General features: G+C 41.8%; 1 protein-coding gene across 6 annotated transcripts in view; it reads right to left on the bottom strand.

Annotated features, from left to right (window-relative positions):
• Cask (peripheral plasma membrane protein CASK) overlaps positions 1–24,986 on the bottom strand; it is a 222,577-nt gene that overhangs the window by 25,877 nt on the left and 171,714 nt on the right. For 4 of the 6 annotated variants that reach the window (XM_078179411.1, XM_078179413.1, XM_078179415.1 and 1 more), the window contains 3 exons: positions 18,293–18,484; positions 17,499–17,663; positions 17,120–17,194 (listed from right to left, as the gene is read on the bottom strand). In XM_078179411.1, the coding sequence (XP_078035537.1) occupies positions 17,120–17,194; positions 17,499–17,663; positions 18,293–18,484 (432 nt within the window). The remainder of the gene's footprint in view (positions 1–17,119; positions 17,195–17,498; positions 17,664–18,292; positions 18,485–24,986) is intronic. The other 2 variants (XM_078179412.1, XM_078179414.1) reach the window with 1 other exon arrangement.

The raw sequence follows: 24,986 nt of genomic DNA, 5'->3' as shown, positions 1-24,986 counted from the left end.
CGCTGCGCGGGTCCGCTTTCCGACCGTGGCGCATTCCCATCGCTCCAGCGCATGCCAATTCGTGACTCTACGACTGGAGTAGGGGTAATGGCGCCTGCGACGACCGCAGCGGCGACAACGAAGCCACGTGGGACAGAGATATAAAGTCCGAATATTCTCTTGCGATTATTATAACCTGTACGTGCATATTATACAGTGAGGCAGTGAAAGGCGTACGAAAATTTCTAAATTCTTCTCTTGACATTCAATTAACTTTTGATTGACTTTCCTTTTGATATAACCTTGACTTTCGATTTACTTCTGATAAATTTCTGATAGACTTTTGATGGCTTTTCAGATAACTATTCAAACTCCATACGAAAATTCTCAGATTATTCTAATATAACAGACAACAAAGAGAATATTTAGACTTTGCATCCTCGTCTCTCGTGACCAAACCGCGCGCTATCAGTTCCGCGGCAACTTTGGTCGACGGCTCGTCTTCCGTGGCAACGGGTCTCTATGGCTAGCCGTAAAACAGCCGGGTTACCGCATGGATGCCGATCAGTGCAGGGTAACGACACACACAACACAGGACAAATCGTTCCTCGGGCACGCGGTACGTGCGTGAAATCGGTAAACCCAACGGCTGTGTTCTACGTCAAACAGAGGGAGATAGAGAAAGACAGAGCTAGAGAGAGATAGAGACAGAGAGAGAAGAGAAGAGGTCACACAACGTTGGTGAAGGTGATGTGCGACGGATCATGGTGGTTGTTCCAGCAGTTCGTGCTTTATTAGATCTTCGTACAATGTGCCGGCGCAGAATCGTCGATCGACCGCCGCACGCTCGTTACTTTCGTTCGGCCTTTCTGCTTTTTTTCACCCCTCTTTGTTCTTTTCCCCGGCTGCGATACACTAGACGCAACACCGGAGGACGGTAATATTTATCTCGGCTCTCTCCTAAGGATATACAGCACGGGTACAAATCGGCGATTTTTTTTCTTATCGGTTACACGGCGACGACCGCCGTTCGTCGGCGACGGTTCGCGCGTTCTCTCGTCACAGCGACCCCCGGGATAGCTCGTCCACGTCGACGGTTATCTTTGCTGGGGGCTCGAAGCGAGAACACGTGGCTGCTCTCTCGGCTCGTGAAAACATTGAGAGTGGTGGGGGGTGGGGACTGGTGTAAGGGTGTACACCGTGTCGTCGCGCACAAAACAGGGTGCATCTTGGCTTTGATCGATTGAATTGAGGTTATGTTTCGATGTTTTTACTGTGCTCAGAGTCGGGAAGTGATCTGATTTATAGTTGAGTTTATTATAGTAATAATATAATTGTGTTAATATTACATTGTAATGGTTAACCGATTAGTTATAGTAGTAGCTTAATAATTATTATTATCACTAACGAATTAGTTACTGTAAATTAATTAGGACAGCTGACGTGTTAGTTACAATAATAGCTAATTAATTTATAACTTTCTGGTATTATAAATGGTTGTATTAGTCAACTTGTGATAATCTATAGTAATTAATGAATTATAATTTAATTCGATTAATAAATTTATTGACGAATTATAAATTAGTTATCACAACTAACTTCTTATAAAGGTTAACTATTAATCAGACCACTGTTTGCCCAACTCTGTCACATATTCTTTGTCCTGGAATTTTCTTTCTTTTTTATATAATTCGTGGTTAAGACTTGGACGGCGGTTCTTGGCGGTCTAGTTCGACCCGGTGTTTCAAACACTTCGTCTAATTATGAGATTAATCTTGGTCAGTGATTTTTAATTTTACTAAAAAAAAAGACTGAGCCCAAAATAGCAACACCGAATTTATATTTACATTACTTAAATCTCGCATAATTTTTTATGTAAGCTCCTTGGTCATTTCAATAATTGTTAAAGTAATAAAGTAACCAATTAAGTTAAAGTCAACTGAATTTAAATGAAGCACCTTTAACAATAGGTTTAAAAGATTATTGTACAGTACTGTACAAAATTAGTATCCGCCTTCCAAATGTCAATTACGTCTTCTGTATGTCTAAGCATGTTCAAGATCAATTTGCTCCTGTTTTGTGCAATTCCAGGATTCGAATCAAGTAAGATTAATCGCACATACCATAATCCATTACATCAGCACTTCTACTTACATATATATGTATGTGTATGTATATATAATATCGATAAACCTTTCATTTTCGTATAACACTTATATATAAGTACATATACGTATTGAATACATATTTATTACCGATCGTGTATGTAGATAATTATGTAAATATAAAGATATAATTATACGTATTTATATAATATATTTTATGTTTATTATATATTATATATATATTCATTCATATTTTTATATATCTACATAATTAACAACATAGATTAAATAACAAATATATATTCAATATACGTATACTTCTGGTCGACACATTTTCACAACGCCTTACAAAATCTAGACACGCTGTCACTATACATTAGCAGTCACTAGGGGTGAGAGAGAGAGTGTACGTGTGGCTCTGTGGATGTGTGTACGCGTGTCTCTGTGTAGGTGTGTCCCGAAACAGATTCCGCGATGTCACGGTCTCGCTGTTGCCGTGATTGCAATCTCTACGTGTTGCAAAACGAGACGCGAAACCCGCTGAATCAGACGGCCTAAAGCTATGTACAAGGTGTAGGTTATGTACAGTCCAAGACGTAAACGTCGCACTTGCACCAACCAAATCGGGAATCAGATCGTGCCGGCGGGAGGGTGAGTTTCTTTGAAATTTGTTCTTTGTCGCAAGTGCATTTATCAGATTTCTGTCCTCAAAATAATAAACAAGAAATAGTTACCCTAATAAATTAACAAAAAGCATATTCTCTAAATGTTTAATAAAATTCCTTGTCTTTGTAATTTCGGTATTTGAGAAATTATTGAATAATTTTTTAAACATACAGCTGGTATATAATTTTGTGTAAAATAAATTTAAACTGGGTAAAAATATTTAAAAATGTCTTGGAAATAGCTAATAAAATACTTTCGTATTTAAATTCTAAATTTAGCCTTAAAAATTGACTAAAATTCACCGAAGCCAGAAATTAACTAATCTTCACTGAAAAATGTACCAGCGTCCAAAGAACCATTGCGCGCACGTCATTGTAACTCATAGTACATCAACACCTCTTTGTGCAAATTAATGTTCGAGAGGTGAAAGTGCAAGGACCGATTCGCGTGACGGTTAAAAGGTTAGCTTGTCACGGATAGGGTTACTCGAGTGTCGCGTGAGCGATTATCGTTTCAGGTACGGGGGAAGTGAACTGTATACATTACAATAATTGTTACAGCGATCGTTGTCGTTGCGTCCGCGTGAATAACTATGTACTGGTCGCGTTCCCTGAGAACGTATTCGACGCGCGAACACAGCAGCCGACGGTCCCAGCGGTGGATTTCGAGACGGAGGAGTGGGGATGGGTCGCGTGACGCGGCGGCCGACGTTTACTGCCTCCGCGCGGCGGAGTGGGGCGGATTGGGCCTAAGTGAGGCCTTGCGGGCAGAGTGGGGAGCGTTGCGCGACCTACCCCCACTCGATCGCCTCGAAATCAGGCCGAATCTCCCGGCTGCCGTGCGTGTGGACATTGCGAGACTTAATTAGGCGAACGTGAGACTCGTCGCACGTGTTTTCGCTACCCTCAGCTGCATGTTCGGAGATGTTTGCACGTCTCGACGACATTCGTTCCGCACGGGTGATCTCAGATTATGCGTGGTGATCGGGAGCATGAGCTCGGATTGATGCGATACTCTCTCGATTGCACGGTGAGCGAATGATAAAGTGGCTACTGGGAGACCGAAATCATTTCAATCGACGATCGCGTTTGGGTTAATGTTGAGAGTTTCGAGTGGTTTGTCATCTCGTAACGGCGAGGAGAGCAGGGCAATTTAAACGAACGCTGTTTATGCAAAATACTTGTGAAACATTCAAATGTTGCTCCGGCAATCTGCTAATTATGCCAGAGCGTAACGAGCACGCCGATGCAAGCTGTTCGAAAAATCGATATTCCCGCTTGAAAACCAGCGGGAGTTACCTATAGAAAAAAAAAACGTTCGTTGATCTATGGTCCCTCATTTTACGCTCTGTATACATTAATGTTTAGGGCTCGTGCTCGGTTGAGAGGCCGAAGACTTTTTTTCCCTCGGAAACTGCAACTATTTGCCGAGAAAATGTTCTCGTTTTTGAAAAGAGTTATTTCGAAGAGCACCTACACAATTATATATCTCTTAAAAATATTTATTAATTAAAAATGACTATTTTTAAAAATCCCATTAAAAAGAATTTTGAAAATATCGGCTACAGACAAAATGATGGATATTCAAAGATAACGTTTTTATTCTCAACGAAAGATGAAACTACTTTTCTTTCGTCATTAAATTAGCTTTAATTTTGCAATATTTGGCAATAAAAAAATTACACGGTAGTCCTTGAAATAAGCTTTTTCAAATAAGAAAAAGATTTTCCGACCAAGTCTTTTGGTTTTCGAGAAAAAAAAATTCTGAAAATGACCTCACAGGTTTCCAACGATCTACGGAAAAAAGAGGAACATGTTTCTTAAAAATAAAGCCAATTGAGCGACCGTCTCGAATGACGCGACGTGCAGGAGATGAACATGATCGAGAAGATCAAAAAAACGGCGTGCGGGTGACCCGGACGGATCGATCATGATCGATCGACGTCGGGGCGCACCTGACGCAGCAATATGCACCGACCAAAACCACAATGCAATTAGAACTATATAGAAGATATACATATGTACAGGGTGTTCCAAAAGTCACTCGAAATCGAGAAACAAAGAGGAGATTCCTCAGGTGATTTTAAGTAACTTTTTCCTTTATAAAAATTTTCTACATGGCTTCGTTTACGAGTTATTGACGAATAATGTTAACCAATCAGTGGGCGAGTACGGCTGGCGCTCTCATTGGTCAGCGTTTTTCGTTAATAACTCGTGAACGAAGCCTCGTAGAAAAATTTTACAAAGGAAAAAGTTGCTTAAAACGACCGCAGGAATTTGTCGATTGCTAGTAACTGTTGAAACAGTCTGTACATATACGTGTGTGTATGTGTATACGTGTGTCGGTCAGATAGGAAAGCTTTCAACATTTGCAAAGATATCCTTCATGCAGGTGAGGGTATAATGAGGGGTGTAACAAAAGCTTCTTTACGACAAAAAACAACAAACAACATTCCAACATATGTTGTAACGAAAGGTGCATTCCTTGTACGCAACTTGATCGCATAATTACTGTTCTACCAGTATACATGGTGATCGACCCGACGTTACGGAATAACAATCAGAATCATAATAACAGTAAAGATAATAATGAAGAAAATTAATGAGAGTAATAATAGTAAACATATTTAGTAATAATAATAATAAAAACGAACGAGAACGAATAGAGAGATGGGAAAATAGATGTGAAGAATACTTGAAGAAATAACGCAGAATGAAAGGGAGATAAAAATACAGGGTGTCCCAATTTAACTTGACTCGCGGTATACGATGAGGACGGGATTTTGCAAGCACCATGAACGAAAATCCAGACCGTTCGACATTTATGGTTTGCTCTATAAGACCGTCGGAGATTGGAAAACTATCGATGACGGTCAAGATGGGTTGTATGAACGGAATAATCGTTGTCACGGTTCGCATAACTTTTTAGGCATTTGTAATTCGTCGATTGTTTTTCGAAAATTCTTGCAAAATAATAACTATAACTATTATTTAAGTTTCAAATCTCATTTTGCAGGAATCAATCCCTTGTCAATGTTATATAAAATTAAAAATAACCACGAAGTAAAAAGTTAAAAAAAAATCTTTTATTCTATTAAGCTCGACAATATAATTGAACAAAAAAAATCCCGATTGCAAAACAAGTTGAACAAAAATGTATTCCCCGGTAAGCAAAATAACTTAAAAATCTCCATCGAAATTATTTAGCAATAAACACGGTGCAACAAGGGGTTGACCTGAATTCCAGTGATTACGAATGGCCAAAAGTCATGGATCTCGTTCCAGTAAACAACTTTCTACGGGGTGCCGCGAATCAAAGCGACCTACGCGCTGCAGTACGCTCTCCGAACCAATCCGGACACACTGATATAAAGACGTCGTCCGTTGATCAAACCGGAAACGGACATGGTCGACGTAATGCCGGGCATTGAACCGCGCGTACTGCAACAGTTCGATCGCTGGATATTCCATTCGCATCGTCATCAACATTAACGGCGATGGTCAGAGGTTGGATCAAGTGAAACGGGACGTTCTTTGTACGACGAGACAGAAAAAGAGGGAGAGAGCAAGAGAAATACAAAAAAGAGGAAGAGAGAGACGGAGAGAAGAGAAATAGAGAAAAGAGAAACGGAGATAGAGAGAAAAGAGTAACAGAGAAATAGAAATAGAGAAATAGAGATAGAGATAGAGACTGGCACAGGGTAACAGAGAGAAAGAGATAGACGGTAAAGAGAGAAAATAGAAAGAGAGAGAGAGGAAGAGAGAAATAGAAACATGCAAACGCGCCGTGGACTCGAAAGCGCCGACCAAAGCGTTTTGTTACACCGCTCGACTATTGAACTCTGCCTTCGTTTTTATCCTCGTTTGATCTATTAGCGATCGCGCTAATTATCCTTCGAGGCAGCGGGGCACCGGCCACGTATCGTCCGTGGCCGATGCGACTACGCAGAGAATTGTATTTACGAACTCTCGTCGAGCCCCTGCGATTCAAAGCGCACGACGCACAGACGATGCGGAGCCGCGGAGCGACGCGTGCGCGTCGGTGCACGCTTCGCCCGTATTCCTCCGTCACGTGACCGTAGGCTCGCGGCCGATCGGCGCTAGCCCAGCCGTCGAGCGTGACACGTGACCGCTCCGCTTACTACCCGATGCTTTTTTTTCTCCTTCGTCTGCTCAACGTTCACCTTTCTTTCGTTCCCACACGATGGGACACTCGTGTCGTTGTGTATACGCGCGTTGCACATTCTTTATGTCTTTCGTTACAGTTTTTTTTTTACAAGGACGGTTCTACTATATTTCCAGCGAACGTAAACTAATACTCGAGACTAGGTTACATCGACCGTTTTTCACCTAATCTGCGGATTCGCTGAGACTCTGTCAGGTCTAAACACGGATATAGTTTTGTTACTGTATTGTAATAATGGGCGTTCCGCCCGTATATAAATATGTGAACCAATTGGATTATATTTAATTAAATGAAATTGGATTGTCGTTGATTAAATTATATATTGGATCATAGTTGAACAAATTATATTGGATTATATTTGATTAAATTATAATGGACTATATTTGATTAAATTATATCGGACTATATTTGATTAAATTAAATTGGACAGTATTTGATTAAACTAAATTCAGTCGTGTTTGATTAAATTAAATTCGAACGCATTTAATTGAATTAAATACGATCACATTTACTTTAATTCGTTTATATTAAATTAAACTCGATCGTATTGAATTAAATTTATACTGAACTATATTTAATGAAACTAAACTGAATTGTGTGTGTGTGATTCGGTTAAATTGAATAATATTTAATGGAATTAAATATTCAATTCAATGAAACTGAACCACATTTAATTCAATTAAATCGAATTATGTTTAACTAAATCAAACTAAATTACATTTAATCGAATCAGACTAAACTAAATTAAATTAAGCACAGCCCACGCACTTTCTGCGAAGCTGTGCAACAGAATATCCGGTCGTTGAGATGCAGGTGATTCCTCGTGACAAATTGTTATCTCTTATCGTCGTTCGAGGAGCGCCGCTTCGAACATCGTTCTGCGCAAGCTTTTATTTTTCATGCTTAATTATTATTCGAAATATAGAAGATTAAAAGAATCTAAGAACATCTTACGCCTCGGTTCTCAACTTATTAAAATTAACGAAAGAGACAAAATATTCGCGTAAATTAATTCGTAAAAATTAAATTAAAAATTAATTAAACTAAATTGAACAATCCTGCTGCCAACGATAACCTCAAAAATGCCGCGATATTCTCGAGTCTCGATAAAACTGTACACTCAATTGAAAGTCGATTATTACATAGATTATACTGAAATATCATCGACATCGCGTGACACAGAAGGCCAAGCACAAATAATAAGATTATTAAGATAATAATTTCCGCGTCAATTTCGTCGCGAGGAGATCACCATCCTCCCATTGCGCGCGAGATAAACACACGATTGAAACCAACCAATATATTCTATGTAAATATGTACATGTATATAGAAACATACATAATACGTGAAGCGGAAGAGCGGGGGGACGGGGCAAGGAGAGACGTCAGTGTCGGTATGTGTAAATGTTTTTGTGCGTTTTCCAAAAGGTGGCGACAATGTCTCTGGAATTCACCGAAACTGCTACGTACGTGTCGTCGTTATATGTCGCGCGCATATAGATCGGCGTGATCTAGAGATTTCGCGGACGAAATCGATGATCACGCTACTTCCGTCGCGTCGACGGCGACGCCGATCATTCGGCGGCATTGTCGTAGCACCGGGCGAAATGATTCTCTGTTCCGCGGATCGTCGCAGTCGCAGCCGGTCTTCGCGAGGAAATAAGTTACGCGAGGAAATAAGTTACGCGAGGAGTGGGGGGAGCTGACACATGCGCGAGAGTTTCGTGGAAGTACGTGGCGCGTCTACAGGGTGGCAAGTATTATATGACATTGCGTTGTGTACGATAGAGCTATCTAGAGAAAGAGGAAATTCCAGTTTGGTTAATCGAGGTTCTAAGTTTCGACAGAATGGATCACCCGGTTGACGCGCCACGAAGTTCTCGAGACTCCTACGCTTGCGTCAGCTCCCCCCACTTCTCCCGTGACTTGTTTCCCTGTGAACGCCAGTCGCCACTGCAAAATTCATCGGTCGGCACCGGTGCGACCGACACGGACACGCGGAACGTGTCCAGAAATATCGATTAGCCGCGAAGAATTTCCATAATAAAGTGCGATCGAACGATAAATGGCAAACAGAACGCGTAATCGTTCCTGAACGCGTCGACCGACGCGCGCGGGACACGCTCGAAATCAATTAAAGCGAAATGCCGCGCCATTGTATTCGCGCGGTGTATATCGCAATGTTCAACATCGCTTGTTATGCATCTCTCGTCATTAAAATCGTCGCCGCTGTTCGACTCTTCGTTCTGCTTTATTTGTTTAAAAATTACGAGATTGGAAAATTGTTTGTTATGTAAGGCGGAAAGCTTCTCGTAAAATATTCAAATTAATAAAAAATATTAAAGTAAGCTAACTGACTAAATATCTCGAATAACAATTTCAATAATTCTTCCTTCAAATGCATCAAACTTCAACAAAGTTTTAACCAATCGAAATAATGATAATAACTAAAAAATAGGAACAGTAAAAAAATAATTATAATAATGACACAATTGTCGTTAAAAAATTCCGAAGACCTAACGACGAACGAACAGTGGCCGACCTGTACCACTTATATTTCTGGAAGCGTGTTCCGCGCGGCGAGTCGCAATGCGCGCAGGAACCACGTGACACCTGATTTCCGTGGTCGCGAGCGTGTCGTAAACGCGTCGTAACAGAGAAAAACGTAACGTGTTCTGAAATAACAACTGCATTAAGCTGAAAGAATGGGCAAATTTACAGTTTCACAAACGTTACTGTTCCAAGTACAGAGAAAGAGAGCTCTAACGCGTCCATGGGAGAAGAACACCACCAGGTCGCCCAATGGTAAAACGATACTATACAGTACGTTTCAGCAATCAGCGTGTTTTTCTTCGGTACGTGAACCAGTAATTTGTTCGCTTTTGTTTTCTCGTGTGCAATCGTATTCTCGCGATTAATTCTTACGTACATGTACATCTCTGTTTATTTCCGTGTATATGTCTGTTTATACACGTGTTCGTTTCTGTCTGTAATTCGTGTATAGTTTGTGTCAGTATACGTGTTTATGGGTGTCTATATTCGTGTTATAGTTTCTGTTGTTTTCATGTATAGTTTGTGTCTGTACAGGTTATAATTTGTGTCTTTATACGTCTTAGTTTGTGTCTGTATTCATGTTATATTTTGTGTATATATTCCTTGTATAGTTTTTGTCTATATTCCTGTATAGTTTGTGTCTATATCGTGTAAATATGTATCAGTATACCTGTCCGTGTCAGTATACCTGTACAGGTGTGCAGAGTGCGCGACGATGTCAGTATACGCATCTCAGGGAAAAACGTGAAAACCACCATCCAACGGCGCCGCTCAATTAAATACCGTGCAGCACCGAAAATACAGAGGGACCTCGCATTACAGAAAATACGGTCCACTCGTATCGCGGATGCTCCACGATTAATTGGCCGCGCGCATAAAATCGAATCGTTGAAATGAATCCTGACCGGCCTGAATTTTTTCCCCGATACCCTCGGTGCTGCTCTCTACGTCTACGTATTACGAGTTATGTATTCCTCGACCGATCGCTCGGTCCAGTTCCACGACTCCTTTACCAGAATTCGATTTGATAAGTCCTCCTGAACTAATTAGTCCCTCCGTTATACCACGGTTTTACTTTTACGCAGTTTCTATAACAGTTAAATCTATCACACGTCTCAACGTCGTTTTAATTATCGTAGATCTCTGTAGACTATTCTACACCTTATAAAACACTCCGATCACCCTGCGCTCGACGAACAGTATTTTTCCACCGTTTGGGCCAACCGAACCGTTGACATAACCTTAATATAACCTCTCTCGAAGCGGAAGGAAACGATGGATCAAGATGGCGCCCCGCTGCTCGAGGATCGAGATTCTCTCCTGTGACATTCGACTCGTTTCAGAGATATTTGAATAGTAATAATAATAATAAAAATAATAATCAGTAGTATCGAATTATTTGCTAAATTACCTAGTTCAAAGCATAAATAACTAATAAATATATTTTATAATTTTAATTTTAAAAAAATTCTCGAAATAGGTCAACTAAAAATTCAATTTATGGTAGAATATTAAAATTGTGAAGAATGTAGCTCTTTAAGGCTTCAACTTTCAACGAAAATATAATTTAGCTGCCGCACGACCCATTTCTACGAAATTAGGAGGCTTTAAATATCGGCAATTCGTCGAGCATCGACTAGCACCGCGCGAATACTTTCCCGTAGCGATTGTAGGTATAATGTAAGGGCGGTACAGCGCACTCGATCGTGAAATACACATTTATTCCGATCGTTCGACGATGTTTAAGAGATCCTCGAGCCGGGGCGGAGAGTTCAGACGCTAACCCAAATACAGAATTTCATGGGAAGAATCCGTCGAGATTCTCGTTACGCGGTTTCCCTGTTCTTGATATCTCGTTACCGGAACCTCTGCTGCCCGCGAGAGTCCCCCCGTCGAATCACCGTCGGAGATCTTTATGGATTTATGTATGAATCTTTCAAACAGAAGAATACTGCGATCCTATATAGTCGACGAATATTAATAATATTTTCGTTTTATTACTGCGAGATGAATTTTCCGGAGAAAAAGAAGAACGACATATTTTTTCGTTTCAGGTTTTAAGAGAATTTATGTGTGGGAGTATTTTCATGGATTTTTCATTCATTTCATGGAAATCCTAGTTTAACACTATACTAATTAAACAACAGTTCTAACTAAAATATGCAATATTAAATCGATCGTAATCGAAGCAAATAAATCGAATAAAATGAAACGCAAACAATAAAACCGCAACGGCTGACTGGTTAATTGGAACAATTTAATTGTCGGACATTTTCTTAAAAATAATAATAACCGCTGAACGGTCTCGGCGTTCGCCGGAGAGCGTTTAAACAAATATAATTGTTGGTAATTTTGCGGGGAGGGGGAGGTCGCTCGGAATAATGAAATTGGCGTTGGCTGGTGGGTCGAGTGCAACGTTACGAAAATAAACATAGTTGTTCCACGCAATTATATATGTATCTTGTTTATTCGGACAACAGAGGCTCGTCGGTAATTGCAATCGTTTATTAGCCGGCGCGCGTCGTTTTCGTTGCGTCGCGATAAAATAATCGAAACTAGAGCACTAATCGCGGGAGAGAGATAACGAGAGAGAGAGAGAGAGAGAGGGGGGGGGGGGAAGGTGTGTATCGAGGGCTCATTGTTAAACAAACGAGAGGTGCATCGAAGAACGCGTTGCGTTGTTTAACGCTATCCTTTGTATCCTGGCGCCAAGTTATCGTCCGTTTCTAGGCTACGTATATTCTTGGACGGAGAAGGGTTTTCAACAGGGATTCGTTTCGTTTGGCTCGCCTAAAGAGTCCCTAGAGTATTTGAACGCCTGGCCTAGAAAAGCTTTTATACAGGTATGATATACTGAAATGTCGGCGATCCTAAAATCCGAAATAACGCGGGACGAGAAACTACTCTGGTCGACGAACAGCGTTGCAAAATAATCGAAATCTCGAAAATCTCCAAAATTACGAAAATCTTGAAAATTTTGAAAATCTCGACCGTAAGTATCGATTCGCTAATTTACATCGGGTTACCCTAACGCGCGTTCTACGAGAGAAGAAATTCCAAAGTTCTTCCTAATTCCGCCTAACTATATTATTAATCGAACAAGAGCATTCCGTAAATATATATTATCCGAACAACGATGCCTAGAAATGTTCAAAATGTTCATTCGAACGTTAACTATCTAATACTACCCTTAACTCGTATTATATTCCGCGATTGTTTCAATAAATTCTGTCGTAACGTATTTAGGCTAGTTCGATCAGTAATTAGCTACCCCTCACATAACCTATTGTCCTACACGATCTACCGTAACTCGATAGAGTTTCTAACATTTAATCGTAATGCATCCTCTCTACGTATGCGCTACTACTTTCGGACGAATTCTGCGAGTATTTTTTCCAGGAACAATTGTTTACGATGACAAAGAGAAGAATAGGCAAGATTTATCCTAGATTAAATACGTGATATAATCTGCGAGACACCCGGTATATTAGACTTTCATTGGAATAGAAAATTCTAGCGTTTAATATGGTTAGGTTCTATGCGAGACACACGGTATATTAAACTGCAATTGTAACAAAAAATTCTAGCAAATAGTGTGGTTAGATTCTATGCGAGACACGCGGTATATTAAACTTTGATTACAGCAGAAAATTCCAGTATTTAATATAATCAAATTCCACGATGGACGCCCGGTATAATAAACTTTGATTATAGCAAAATATTCTAGCGTTTATAATAACCGAATTATGTGCTCTGGCAAACAATCCCACGTGCGGTATGTCTTTCCAGGGCACGTGGTTAGTAGTCCGTTCGAATTAGCAACGTTTCGTCTAAAACGTATTGCAAACAAACAAATGACGTCACCGGAGAACTCTAATCGTCGTATCGACTTCGACTAAACCTCGAAGCTCGGGGATCGGGCGGTTGTTAGGTTAAACTATTGGCAGCGGAGGACGCCATTCAATTGTTTAACTAGGTTATACCATAACACGGGATGTATTCTACGTTAAATCAAAACGCGGAGCCACCGGCTCCGCAAAGTACACGGCAAACCACTATGCGAATTGTCTCCGGCCGTGTTGAAGCTTCGGCAACTTCCACTCCGGCTACGTATAAATTACCAACTATTAAGAGAACATACCCGGTCTGGAATTGCCTCCTGTTTCCGTTTAGAAGCTTCCACGCCGCTGCCCTAAACCACGCGACACAGCTGCCCAAAAATTCGCGCGTCATTTCGGAAGAATCGAAAACACTGTTCGCGAGAAGAAAACACGAAACTGTATTTAAATCGGCACTTTCGTCGCTGTCCGCTGTTCTTTCTATAATGATCGAGATCAACGCTTCCGCCAACCGTCGATTTTCGTTACTGTCTCCGGCCGATAGAGAGCGCTGTCTTCGATTATTGAGAGTCAGTTGACAACAGCAGGATCGAGAATGGGCACACGATTTTAATTTGGAAATTTTTATAACTTTAATTTTTGAACAGCCGTTGATTTTACGATCGACTGGACTGTGAATTTTTTTTATACAAAATCCACGCTTTGCGAACGAAAATTTGTTCTTTTATCAAGAAATGGTTAATCGGCGTTTTATTTGAAAAATAGTTGGCACAATTATCGACACTGTTTTTCGAGACAATTAATGCAGAACATCGTGATAAAAGCTCGACGATGTTTCGCCAATGAATTCGCTCGAGAATTTACGGACATGGTTAATCAATTTACAATGCGCATCTGTTCGATAATATATAACGAGCTACGATTTATAATGCACGGAATCTTTGATATAAAAATCGTCTGCTATGATTATAAAAAACCAATGGAAATAAATTAACAATAGCTATACTATAAATATAATTATAAATTATGTTGTTTCATTTATAATCTTCAGAATTATATCACAAACGATTGTTCCAAATAAATATTTTCGCGAATAGCTTCTGTATATAAATTGTTGCACAGAGAAAATTGAAATCCGTAGAATCCACAGTCCGGCGATACTATAGCGTAAGAGTCGGTGGTCCCGGTTGAATTAGGCGATTCGGCGGTTATCAGGGAGCCGGTTAACGAAACAAGTGACAATATGCAGTTACACAAACGAAACCCGGAATATGAACTAATCAGAGTTAATTAAAACTGCATTCGCGCGCGCTGTCCCCGGCCGCGCGCTTACGGGAATTTACTTAAAATTAGGCTAGCTATCTGATATCTCCGGCTGTGTTTACGTAATGTCCCTCGGACTGCTCCCGTAATATTCAGAATGTCCCGGTTAAGTGGCCATCTCCATAAACCGGGGGGTTCGGACCGAGCAAAATTCAACCCCCATCCAATTAAATCACTTTGGATACGAAAAAAAACCACAAACAACTTACTCGACCGGGAATAATTCGCCTAGTTGTTTTTCCGAAACAGCTTTCCAGACAACATTTATAATAATCATGCTTTAAACGATCTACGACTTTCAATCGGATACTTTGATATAAAAAAATATTGACAGATCCAACGATTATTTAATTAATTCACAAGAGTCTATTATCGCACATTCTAATATCGAGAGCTAAGCCTTTCTCAAAAGCAGATTAATTAGTTAGAGTTGTTAGAATTCATTCGAGATTTATCGATCACAGTGCTACGTGAAAACTCTTATTTTTAATAGTGCTACTATCTATGGTTTAATACCGTTTCTAAATATATAATATTATTAAACCGTGTATTGTATACAAGATAAATAGACTGCGGATTTTTATGCAAGATAAAAGTCGTCTCCACGTAATGCACGTAATGCAATTAAAACGTAAAAAATACACGTAACGAAAAGAAAATGAATCGAAAATCTTTAAATCGAGTATTTGTTATCACATGGCAAGATAGTAATGTCGAAGGAAAAATCTGTTACTTTCTCGTTCACTTTCTCATTTGTCAATAAATTATTTTCAATCGAAGCTGTTTCACGGTGCCACGCACAAGCTGTAAAACATTCGGCAGGATTAAATCAGCGAAAACATTTTTTAACCATTACGAACGCCCTACCAAAAAAAATAAAAAAACTATTAAAACAGAAGTAAAAAATGAACGACACTTTCAACACTGTGAAAACAAAATCCACCGAAATTCTCTGAACGAAGTTGCAACGTTTTTTTTTTTAAATTAAACTCACACGAGAAATCTACGGTTCTGGCATAGTTATTCGCTAACGACCGAAAGCTATGAGGAAAAATGTTGCCACGCATTTCCCGCGTTTTTTCCACTGACGGCGACGATTCGAAAAATTCCACTGCCTGCTCGAAAGCGCTGCGCGGGCCGCGCCGGTTTTCCGGTCGAATCGCTGCGCTAATTAATTAGTATATCACTCGATGTATCGATATTTAGGCGACCGTGAAGACGATAATATTTAGTGCAGATTAATACATAGACCACGGTGTTTGAATTTGCTTCAATGAATGTATGCACAGTTGTACGCGATTACATTGAACTTCTAAGACACAACGTTGTATACCTTATGGCGTTGGATATCCGACTGCGGAGCTGTTCAACGGTGCTCATTTCTCGTGGATCGATGACGCGGAGAACGTAAACACTTTTACTTTCTCACTCGGCTGAGACGGTTGCATGTTTGCCCTTGATCGCCTCCGAGGCCTCTTGAACAGTTCCGGCATACGGATCACATTTCCTAAACATCGTAGCCTCCGCGAGGATTCGTTTCGTAAAAGAAGATAAGCCTGTCCCTTGAATCCGATTCAATGAATTTAAAATCCAAAAAGACACGGCGACTGACTAGATTTACGACTAGGCCATGGCAACTGCGACAAGAATTGGGCGAGGATGAAACAATTCGAGGGCTAGGTCGAATTATTTCTCTACTAAATAAACACGAAATCCTAGACGAACTGGACATCGGACTCAGAAGAAGAAGAATCCGGGAGACGATGATCTATGCCCCTACAGTCATTAAAAAATTCACCTGCATCGTCTGGACTATAAGATCGACATCCCTTTACTAGAAATCGCAATTACTTAGATGCTCGCGGAAGTGTTCGAACGCCGTTCAAAGCGAAGTTCATGGAGAGAAAAATAGAGACAATATTTATTTCTTAGCAAAGCGCAGAGTTGCAATTAATTTCGATAGCAAAGCATAGCAAAGTGTAGCATGTCCTCGAGAAAGTTGTTCCACGTAAAAGAGGCTCGATTATTTTCGGAGGCTTTCGAGCCCGCGTGCTCGAGCACTTTCACGATCCGCTGTAGAACAACGGCCAAGGACAGCGGGTACACAGAGGGCTGTTCAACAGATTAAATTCGAACTTCTACTTTAAACTGGCGCCAGGAGAGCTTCGGAGAGACCTATCGGCGACCCCTATCGTCGCCCGTCATCTAAGATTTCCGCGACCTGAGAGCCGATAAGGGGTTCAACCGTCGCCTGGGCGTGCTCTCGGTCGAGGAGGCCGAACTTTTGTTTTTCGATGGCTTCGATTTGCTACTCTTCTCTTTGCTAGCGGCGGCCGAAGTGGTTTTCACCGATTTCCCGAGCTTGCTCGCGGCGGCGTCCGAGCTGGTGCTCGTCGACACCGCCGCCGCCGTTGTTTGCTTATTTGCTGTAGTCGGGTGTTGGGATTGGGACTGGGTTTTAGGGCTTACTTGTACCTCACAGGGTGGCGGCGCGCTTCTGTACGACGGCACGATTTTGAAGGTCACCGATCCTCGTGCTTCACGCTGCAACAGAAAGCGGAACCGCTGAGTGACAGACAGGGGTATGGGCCAGCTGGTTCGATTATGATAGTCGATGATTTTTAAGTAATTGTTATTAATGTTAATTGTATTTATAGACTTGGAATTAATTATTTCTTTTCTTGTAATAAAGTATTGCTATAGAATTATAATATTCTAATCTGTGATCTTCTAACTAATTTAACAAATGGAAATATCCTTCCGTTTAGGCACTATTACAAATAATACAGAGCCCGCGCTTTTCCGGGGGGTGAATCGTTTCGATCGTCACAATATTGGCGTCACTTACGAGTATTTTTTGCAACGCATTGACAGATTGATTGGCCACTGGTATCCCGTTTATTTCTCGGATCTCATCACCGACGTGAAGTGTCGCCTGCCGGTGTATCATTCCACCGTGCATAATTCGTGCCACCACGCATTTGCCGTCCTCGTTCATTTTCAGAGTGATCCCCTGGAAACCAAGCATACGATCATTATTACATCCTCTCCCTGGGAATTGCGTTCGGAATTACTCTACTCGAACAACGCGTGTACGCTACGGTTTAATGGCGCGTCCCGCGATCAAGAACGCGGCCGGGCCGGGCGCAGCAGCAGCAGCAGCCGCAGCACGCTCTCGGCGAAACGAGCGCGCATAAAACCGGCGTTATGAATGAGATTGCAACGGCGAACACGCGCCGCTATCTTTTTTCCGCAGAGTCGAGTCGACGGCGGCGGCCCGTTTTATCGGCGAAGTTACACGAGCGCCCGGAACTTTATCCGAAGGAACCGCGAGTCCGCGATAAATAAAACCCGCCGCGACGTAAAACGGGACAATTACGGAGACGACCTTTCGATTTACTTTAATGATCGATAACTAGACTGCGAGTTCTATTATTCTTACAAAATTATTCAGAGAAATAATTTTGTACAATATAATTATAATAATATAAATTTAATTATATATAATTTGTATATTTTACAAGCTTGCCGGGTAATTTTTATTCTGCACAAATTGTCCAGGAGGCTTCGTCTACGAGTTATTAACGAAAAACGGTGGCCAATGAGAAGCGGATTTAATTATGATTGTGATTAGGGCCTTACCATCGGCTCATCGGTGTTCTTCTGGAACTGGACCAGCCTGACACGCGTGACATTCTCGAGATCTAGATCGCCGTTCTGCCCCTCGAGATCATCGCCTCCGTTCAAGTATGGAAGGAGAGGCGGCGGCGTCACCCTCGTGGCTTCTTCACCGTAAACTTCGTGTCCTGCTACGTCGTGCGCTTGCAACAACGCCTGCAACAAGAAACAACGAACTTCTGTATTCGCTGTCGCTGAAATTAGGCGAACGCGGTCGAACGACGTCGAAGCTTTCGCGAAACACGTGATCCACAAAAACTCCGCCCTAATTCCATCGTAAAAGCGTCACCGTGGTTGCAAACATTAATCAGGTAAAATAATGTTTAACAGTAGATTTATGGGGGTAATAAAAATCAGCTGTTTTCTATCGATTTTTAAAAATAGAAATAATGTTATTTCGTAATATTATTATTTCCAAAATTGATATCTCAAATTGGTCGATCCATCGCTGCGACGCTCCGCACAGCAAATGTTTGCGATCGAGATAATATCAACAGGAACGCAGCACTTGATTGCGGCACACAGAGACGGCCAAGTGCCGCTTCGAACAAGCTATTTGCACAGGCCGCTCGAATTTGCGGTACAGTCTTGGCCTTGGATGTTCCCAAGTTTCTGTCCAGACGCGTCCCGCACCGCGAACTTCCGCAAACTACTTCAATTATACGGATGAATTTGCGGGTGCTGCCGCCTCGCCGCAGTTCATCCCGGCCATCCCATTATACGTCATTAAGAGCGTTCGAACCGCCATGAGATACAGAGTTGCTCGTCGATCTATCCGCCGTTAAACGTCGAAAGATAAGGCGAATGCCGAGTGAGGCATAAATTGTGCAAAACTCGCGAAATCTAGTTCGAAATTTAAGTATAGCAAACGTTGTTAAAAGGGAGATTAATATCTATTTTATATTAATAAAAATTGCTGTCGTATAAATATAAAGATTTGTGTTTTATATTAACAAAGGTTGCCATAAAGTAGACGTATTTTTAATTTATATTAATAAAGTGTAACAGAATAAAAATTATCATAGACTAAAACTAAAAAATGTATATTTTATATTAATAAAAATTCTCACATGATAAAAAATACCAGGAACTAAAAATAAGAACGGAGAGAGGCCAGGTATCTCGGTCTCGAATTTTAAGACGCGAGGAAACGTGTGCAAACGTATGAAATTTCAAGGAGCTTTTCGTTTTGCATTAATGAGAGGGAGAGAGAGAAGGTTTTCCACAAAGGGAGCCCATTTGTCCTTCGACGTAGTGTTCGTAAAATGTGGAAAAAATGGCTTCGGAATAAAAAGGTATGTCGAAATATCCGGGAAAAATTTAATTATAATTAGAGTAGCTGTAATTTAATTGGACCGCGAATTTTGCTCATTTACGACGAAATGTAAGTAACCGCGAATTTAAAACAGCGAAAATGGATGAAGAATGAAAATAATGGCAAAGTCTTGTTTCTTGTAATAGATACGGAATTATTTTATTTTACGCGGGGATTCGCTGTCTAATAATTTATTTCTGCGTTGTAATTTAGGTAGAAATAATATTCGAGTGCTTCGTTTCGTAAAGAATAAATAATGTGTTTAACCAGATTTATTTCACACTGAATAAATGATATATTTGTCCTCGTTCAACTACCATCGCATAAAAATAACACTAAAATATACCTGTCATCTAAAATATTTCTATCCAGAACGCAAATCCGGGAATCCGCTGAACAAAAAAACGAACTGCGATCGAAAACATTTCCAGCGGCGCACGGCACCGTGAAACGAGCGCGTAGCGACGGCCAATATTTGACCAGAGAGACCTAATTAGGCCCGAAATATTGCCGCCCGTTAGAGAAAAAGCTCGAAAGCACGGCAGCAACTCGAACGCGCGGGCGGTCTCGCTTGTACACAGTTTCGTCCTAGATTATTCCCCGTTAGAACGTCTTGACCCGAATATGCCCGAAAAAAAGCCGTAATTCAGTTGCCGGTGAAGAAGAAGCGCTTCGCCCGAGTGCCATCTCGAGGCGAGCCGTCGTCGCGTTCGACCGTTACGGTTTATTTGCTCGGCCGACGAAACCCGAGCGTAAACGAAACGGTCGCGGGACGCGCTACGACTATGATCGCATTCAACGGCGGTTTGCCGCGTCAATAGAAACCGGCCGATTATTTATTACTGGAGACGGGGACGGCGCTGCTCTTGTTTGGAGTGAAACCTCTCGGCGCGACCGAAGAGGAAACGAAGCGAGAAAGGGTGGAGGAGAAGAGTGCCGAAGAGAGGTAGGTCCCTCAAAGCGAGAGAAGATCGAGGGTTGGGGGAAAGAGGCGACACGACACGACACCGGTGTGTTCTTTCACCGATTTCTCTGGGGCGCGCGCTTGGTCGTCGACACGTTCAGTGGATTCTAAGCCGTCCTCGAGCCCCCTAATGAGGGAAAAGTCACGTCGGTTGACTCGAGAAAGCGGAAGGCGAAACGGTTCGAGTGCGGCGACTGCTCGCGCTGCGGCGACACACGATACGATACGGCATGTTGCGCGGAAACCCACCGGCGTACGTACCGAAGTGTCGGAATTATTCCCTGGAATGCTGCCAATGTCTGAAGAGGACCGTCGACGATGCCACTAATACCGCCGCTGCGGCGACGAATCGCGTTTCGATCTCTCTCCCGGCGCATTGTGGCCGGGCAAAGTCGCTTCCCGTGGCTGAAATTATTTTACCGCTGTTTCGAACTTTGCGGACGGCTAATTGCTACTCGTTTATTTTATTCATTTCGTTTGCCATAAGAAGATTCATGTCTTAAAGTAAATTCATTTAGTCATGGCAATTAGCAAAGGCAGTTAGTCATACTACCAATTTTATAATATTAAATTTATTCGTGCCAAAATGGAACAATCCAACGCCAGAGGCACAGTCATCATACAAAGCGCCGTAACTTCGCGAGAAAAAATCGCAGCGACTTGATTCGGCCCTCAAATCGAAGGGGAAAGTCCCAAATTTATAATATAGTAAATGACATGTCCGAAAAAAATTTTTCCAAGTCCGCAGAGCGACATTTTTCTACTATCATGAACCTTCCCTCGAATTTAGTATTCTACAGTCACTATTATATAAAAATTATTGCGATAGATGCACGATATTAAAAATTAGACTACGGCATCTTAAAATAGACATTTTAAGCTGTAATTTAAAAAAAGATTCATCATTTTCCGATATCTTTTAACGAAGTTACAAATATTCAAAGATCGATATACTTTTGCTCGAGAATTAGCGACCGCTTATATTTGACAGTGCAGTCTATATCGAATAAATAACTATGAATAATAAATTTTCACGTGTTCCGCAAACCCGGCGTTGGGAGTACGTATTCGCGGGAAGATTCCGCAAAGCGGTCCGTCGTCCGTGGAAATCCGGAGACTTGTGAACACTCGAAGCAGCGGCGGATATATCGACGGCGAACAAGGAGCGGATGATAATAAAACCGCCGGTCGTGTTTGTCCGTCCGATAAGGATTGCGAACGAGTAAGTCGAGAACGGTCTCGTATTTTTAGGGGAGCCAGTGGTACCGCCGTAGAAAGCGCCGGACAGATAGATGGAACAGGGACGAAATACGACGCGGCGCGGCGGCGGGATACTGTTCCGTCGTTCCCGGTTACTTGAAATCGAGCCAAAATCGCCACGCGGCACACCCCCACCGCGTCGATACCACCGTTGCGTTTCTATTTCCCGTGTCCCGCGAACGCCTAATCTATATGGTAATTCTGCTCGGAGTAAAGCACGTGCGAAGCGAAACACGCGAGACCGTCGCGCCGCACACCGGGACGCTCGAGTCGAACCAGCCGGACAAAAGTCAGCTTCGAAAGTTTCCGTAGCAATTTTCTATCGTATAAGGTAGTTAACTGCCTAATGTTTTTATCTAGAATTATTCAGATTGCATAGACACGTTTATGGGTTATTTATTCGATATATACTGCATCGCAAAATTCGCCGATTCTCGAACGAAAGTTTATCGATCCTTGAATATTTGTAACTCACAGTATGTCGTGGAAAATTGAAATATCTTACGAAATTGCGCAGAATACGAATTCGTAGAAAAATTTGGCGAGTCCATTTTCCAAAGGCCATAAAAGAAATTTGAAAATGTCAACGTTAAATTGGTTTCCACTTCTTCGAATCGACGCGCGACAATTCTGTTCTCGCGGAAAACTCCGCGGACTTATTTTTTTTTTTCAAAGAATAAGGGACCGCTTGTTACAGCGAAAGCACTAAAAATCTTTCATTTGGTTTTACGACGACGAATCCCCCGGGTGGATCGATAGAGAGCAAATTGCCAGCTAAATGCAAGAGAGACAAAAGAGTCATTTCTGTGCTAAATCACAACTTTCCAGTCCCTCTGCCGCGCCCGAACTTTTTTAACTTTCGCGAACTTCCGACGGCAGCTGGATTTTAGAACGGTTTCGCGCCGAAAATACGTTCCCAGTCTAGACCCAACAAATGACAGTTACGACGCAAATTTGATAGGAAAATATGGCCGACGGGAAAACCCATTTTACTCGCACGAACGATGGATGTTCAATTTTCAAGGAAACTTCGAAAAAGAGATTGCAATGATTAGAAACGAATATTCTTTCATGCTTGGTATTCTGTCAATTTTTAAATGCAAATAATTCTCAAGAGATCAAATTATTTTTATTTTATTCACAGACACATTCTCGTCTACAATTACAAAACAAACGAGTCGTCCAGAGTAGCCGGTTTTCGGGCCACCCTGTACAGCAATCGATAGCCAATGAATTCCGCAACGGTCAGAGTTGTTTGCCCGTAAAAATCGAAGAACAGCACGCGCTCGCGGCCACCATTGTTTAACGGACAGTAATATACGTCTGGACCGGCGCGGGCGCGTCGAAACACGCTGCTTCGTGTCAACAAGCATGTTTTTTTTTCTCCGACGGATCTAGCGTTTGGAACGCGTACTCTCGGTCTCTCGGACGAAAGTTAGCCCGTCCGTGTAACATACACGTTCGCCGCGTAGAACGCATAATAACATTCGCATCAGCGCCCTTGCCCAAGGGCGTGGGAAAAACACGGTCAAGCAGCGTTCCGACGGCGTGAAATATTACGATTTGGGACACGAAATAATTACTCGCTGCACTTTTTAGCACTTTTAACACACTCGAACGATTTTTATAACCGTCTGTACCACTGCAATTTCTTCCGCCTTCGTTAGCATTTCTTGTTAGCGTCGGCGTGTCGAGAATCGCCGCGGTTTCCAAAATAATAATATAATATTGTAGAGGATTCGAATTCTGTTTCAATTTAATTGAAACGACTGGCAATTAAAATACTTATAATCTGACGCTCGCTTTATATTCTATGCGATTTTTGCTTTACTTTTTTAAAAATCGAGCATCGCGAGGAGCTGTAAACATCGTCGGGAAAGATAAATAAATACCGGGCTCCAATTAACGATCGGAGGTAACCGGATGGACCGTTCGTAGCCGCGTTTGCACGTCAATGAGCCAGTTACCGATTTCGTGGCTAGAATAATATTGTTCCATGCAAATGCGAGCCGCCGTCGACGGCGCGCGGTGTCTCTTTGGCCACGTGGGTGTGTGGGCGTGTTGGCCCGCAATCGAATGCTAGCTACGGTCGAACGAACCAACCGATCCGCAAACTCTTTTCGCTGGAAGAAGCGGCTTCAGCTTTTAATGCCAGAGGAGGCAACCGATGTGCCGCGAAATCTCCCGAGCACACACGAGAATAAATACACCGATGGCATTGCCGTTGCGCTCGCAAATTATGCTGCTCAAAGAAATTACAGCGCGGGCCAAATTCTTCCGACGATAACTCGGCGAAAAATCATCGTGGAATCGTAACTCTTTTTTTCAAATAAAACTTGGAGCTTCTGCTTTAAGACAGCCTATCTTGATTTTAGATATGATATACTCACGCCATTTTAATAATTTAAATATTGGGATAGCATATTAAAGATTTAGTATATCGAAGATTGCCAAGTTCGACGAAATGCACAGAGTTGGCAAAATTTTTTTCACGGATGCCGTTTAGACTAGATTGTAGCTCTATCCTTCCTCTTTTATTTAAAAAAAACGGCACTCGGCTGCGATTTTTTCTCGCGAAGTTATGGCAGTTTAAAGGGGTCCCTGTCTTGCTGGAATACAAGGGATACTTTTTTACAATTATTATTTTATTGGAAAAATTATACTATAGTATAATATTATATTATATTATAGAGCGATAGAGATAGAAATTTCTCCAACACCATCACCAGCAATAAAATAATTTATATCATATTACGTGGCCCTTCGAAATGGAACAATCTTTGTTCAATGCTTTTCTCTCTATTATTTTGAGCAATTCGCCACCCGGTATATACCCGCGGCTCCACAATTCCGCCATTAAAAGTCCATTTAAAGGCGCGTCGCTCACGCCGAACTTTCCGTGAAAATTCGAATCTTTGCCGGGGACCGATTCAAATCAGCGGCGGAGCCTTTGACAGGGCCGTAAGAAATCGGTGGGGAACGTCGGGACCCGGTTCCTAGGCGAGACGCTTTCAAACAGGGAGAAATGGAAACCGCGTATCCGAGTCAGTTCGCCGTCGGACGGGGGGCGGTTTCATTGTTATCTTTCGTTCGTTCGGTTTTCAATCCCGGAAAAAAAA

Source organism: Augochlora pura, chromosome 4 (genome assembly GCF_028453695.1).
Source record: "Augochlora pura isolate Apur16 chromosome 4, APUR_v2.2.1, whole genome shotgun sequence".
Taxonomy (NCBI): Eukaryota; Metazoa; Arthropoda; class Insecta; order Hymenoptera; family Halictidae; genus Augochlora; species Augochlora pura.
Note: the sequence above shows the minus strand (reverse complement) of the source record. Positions and strands in the feature narration are given on the sequence as shown.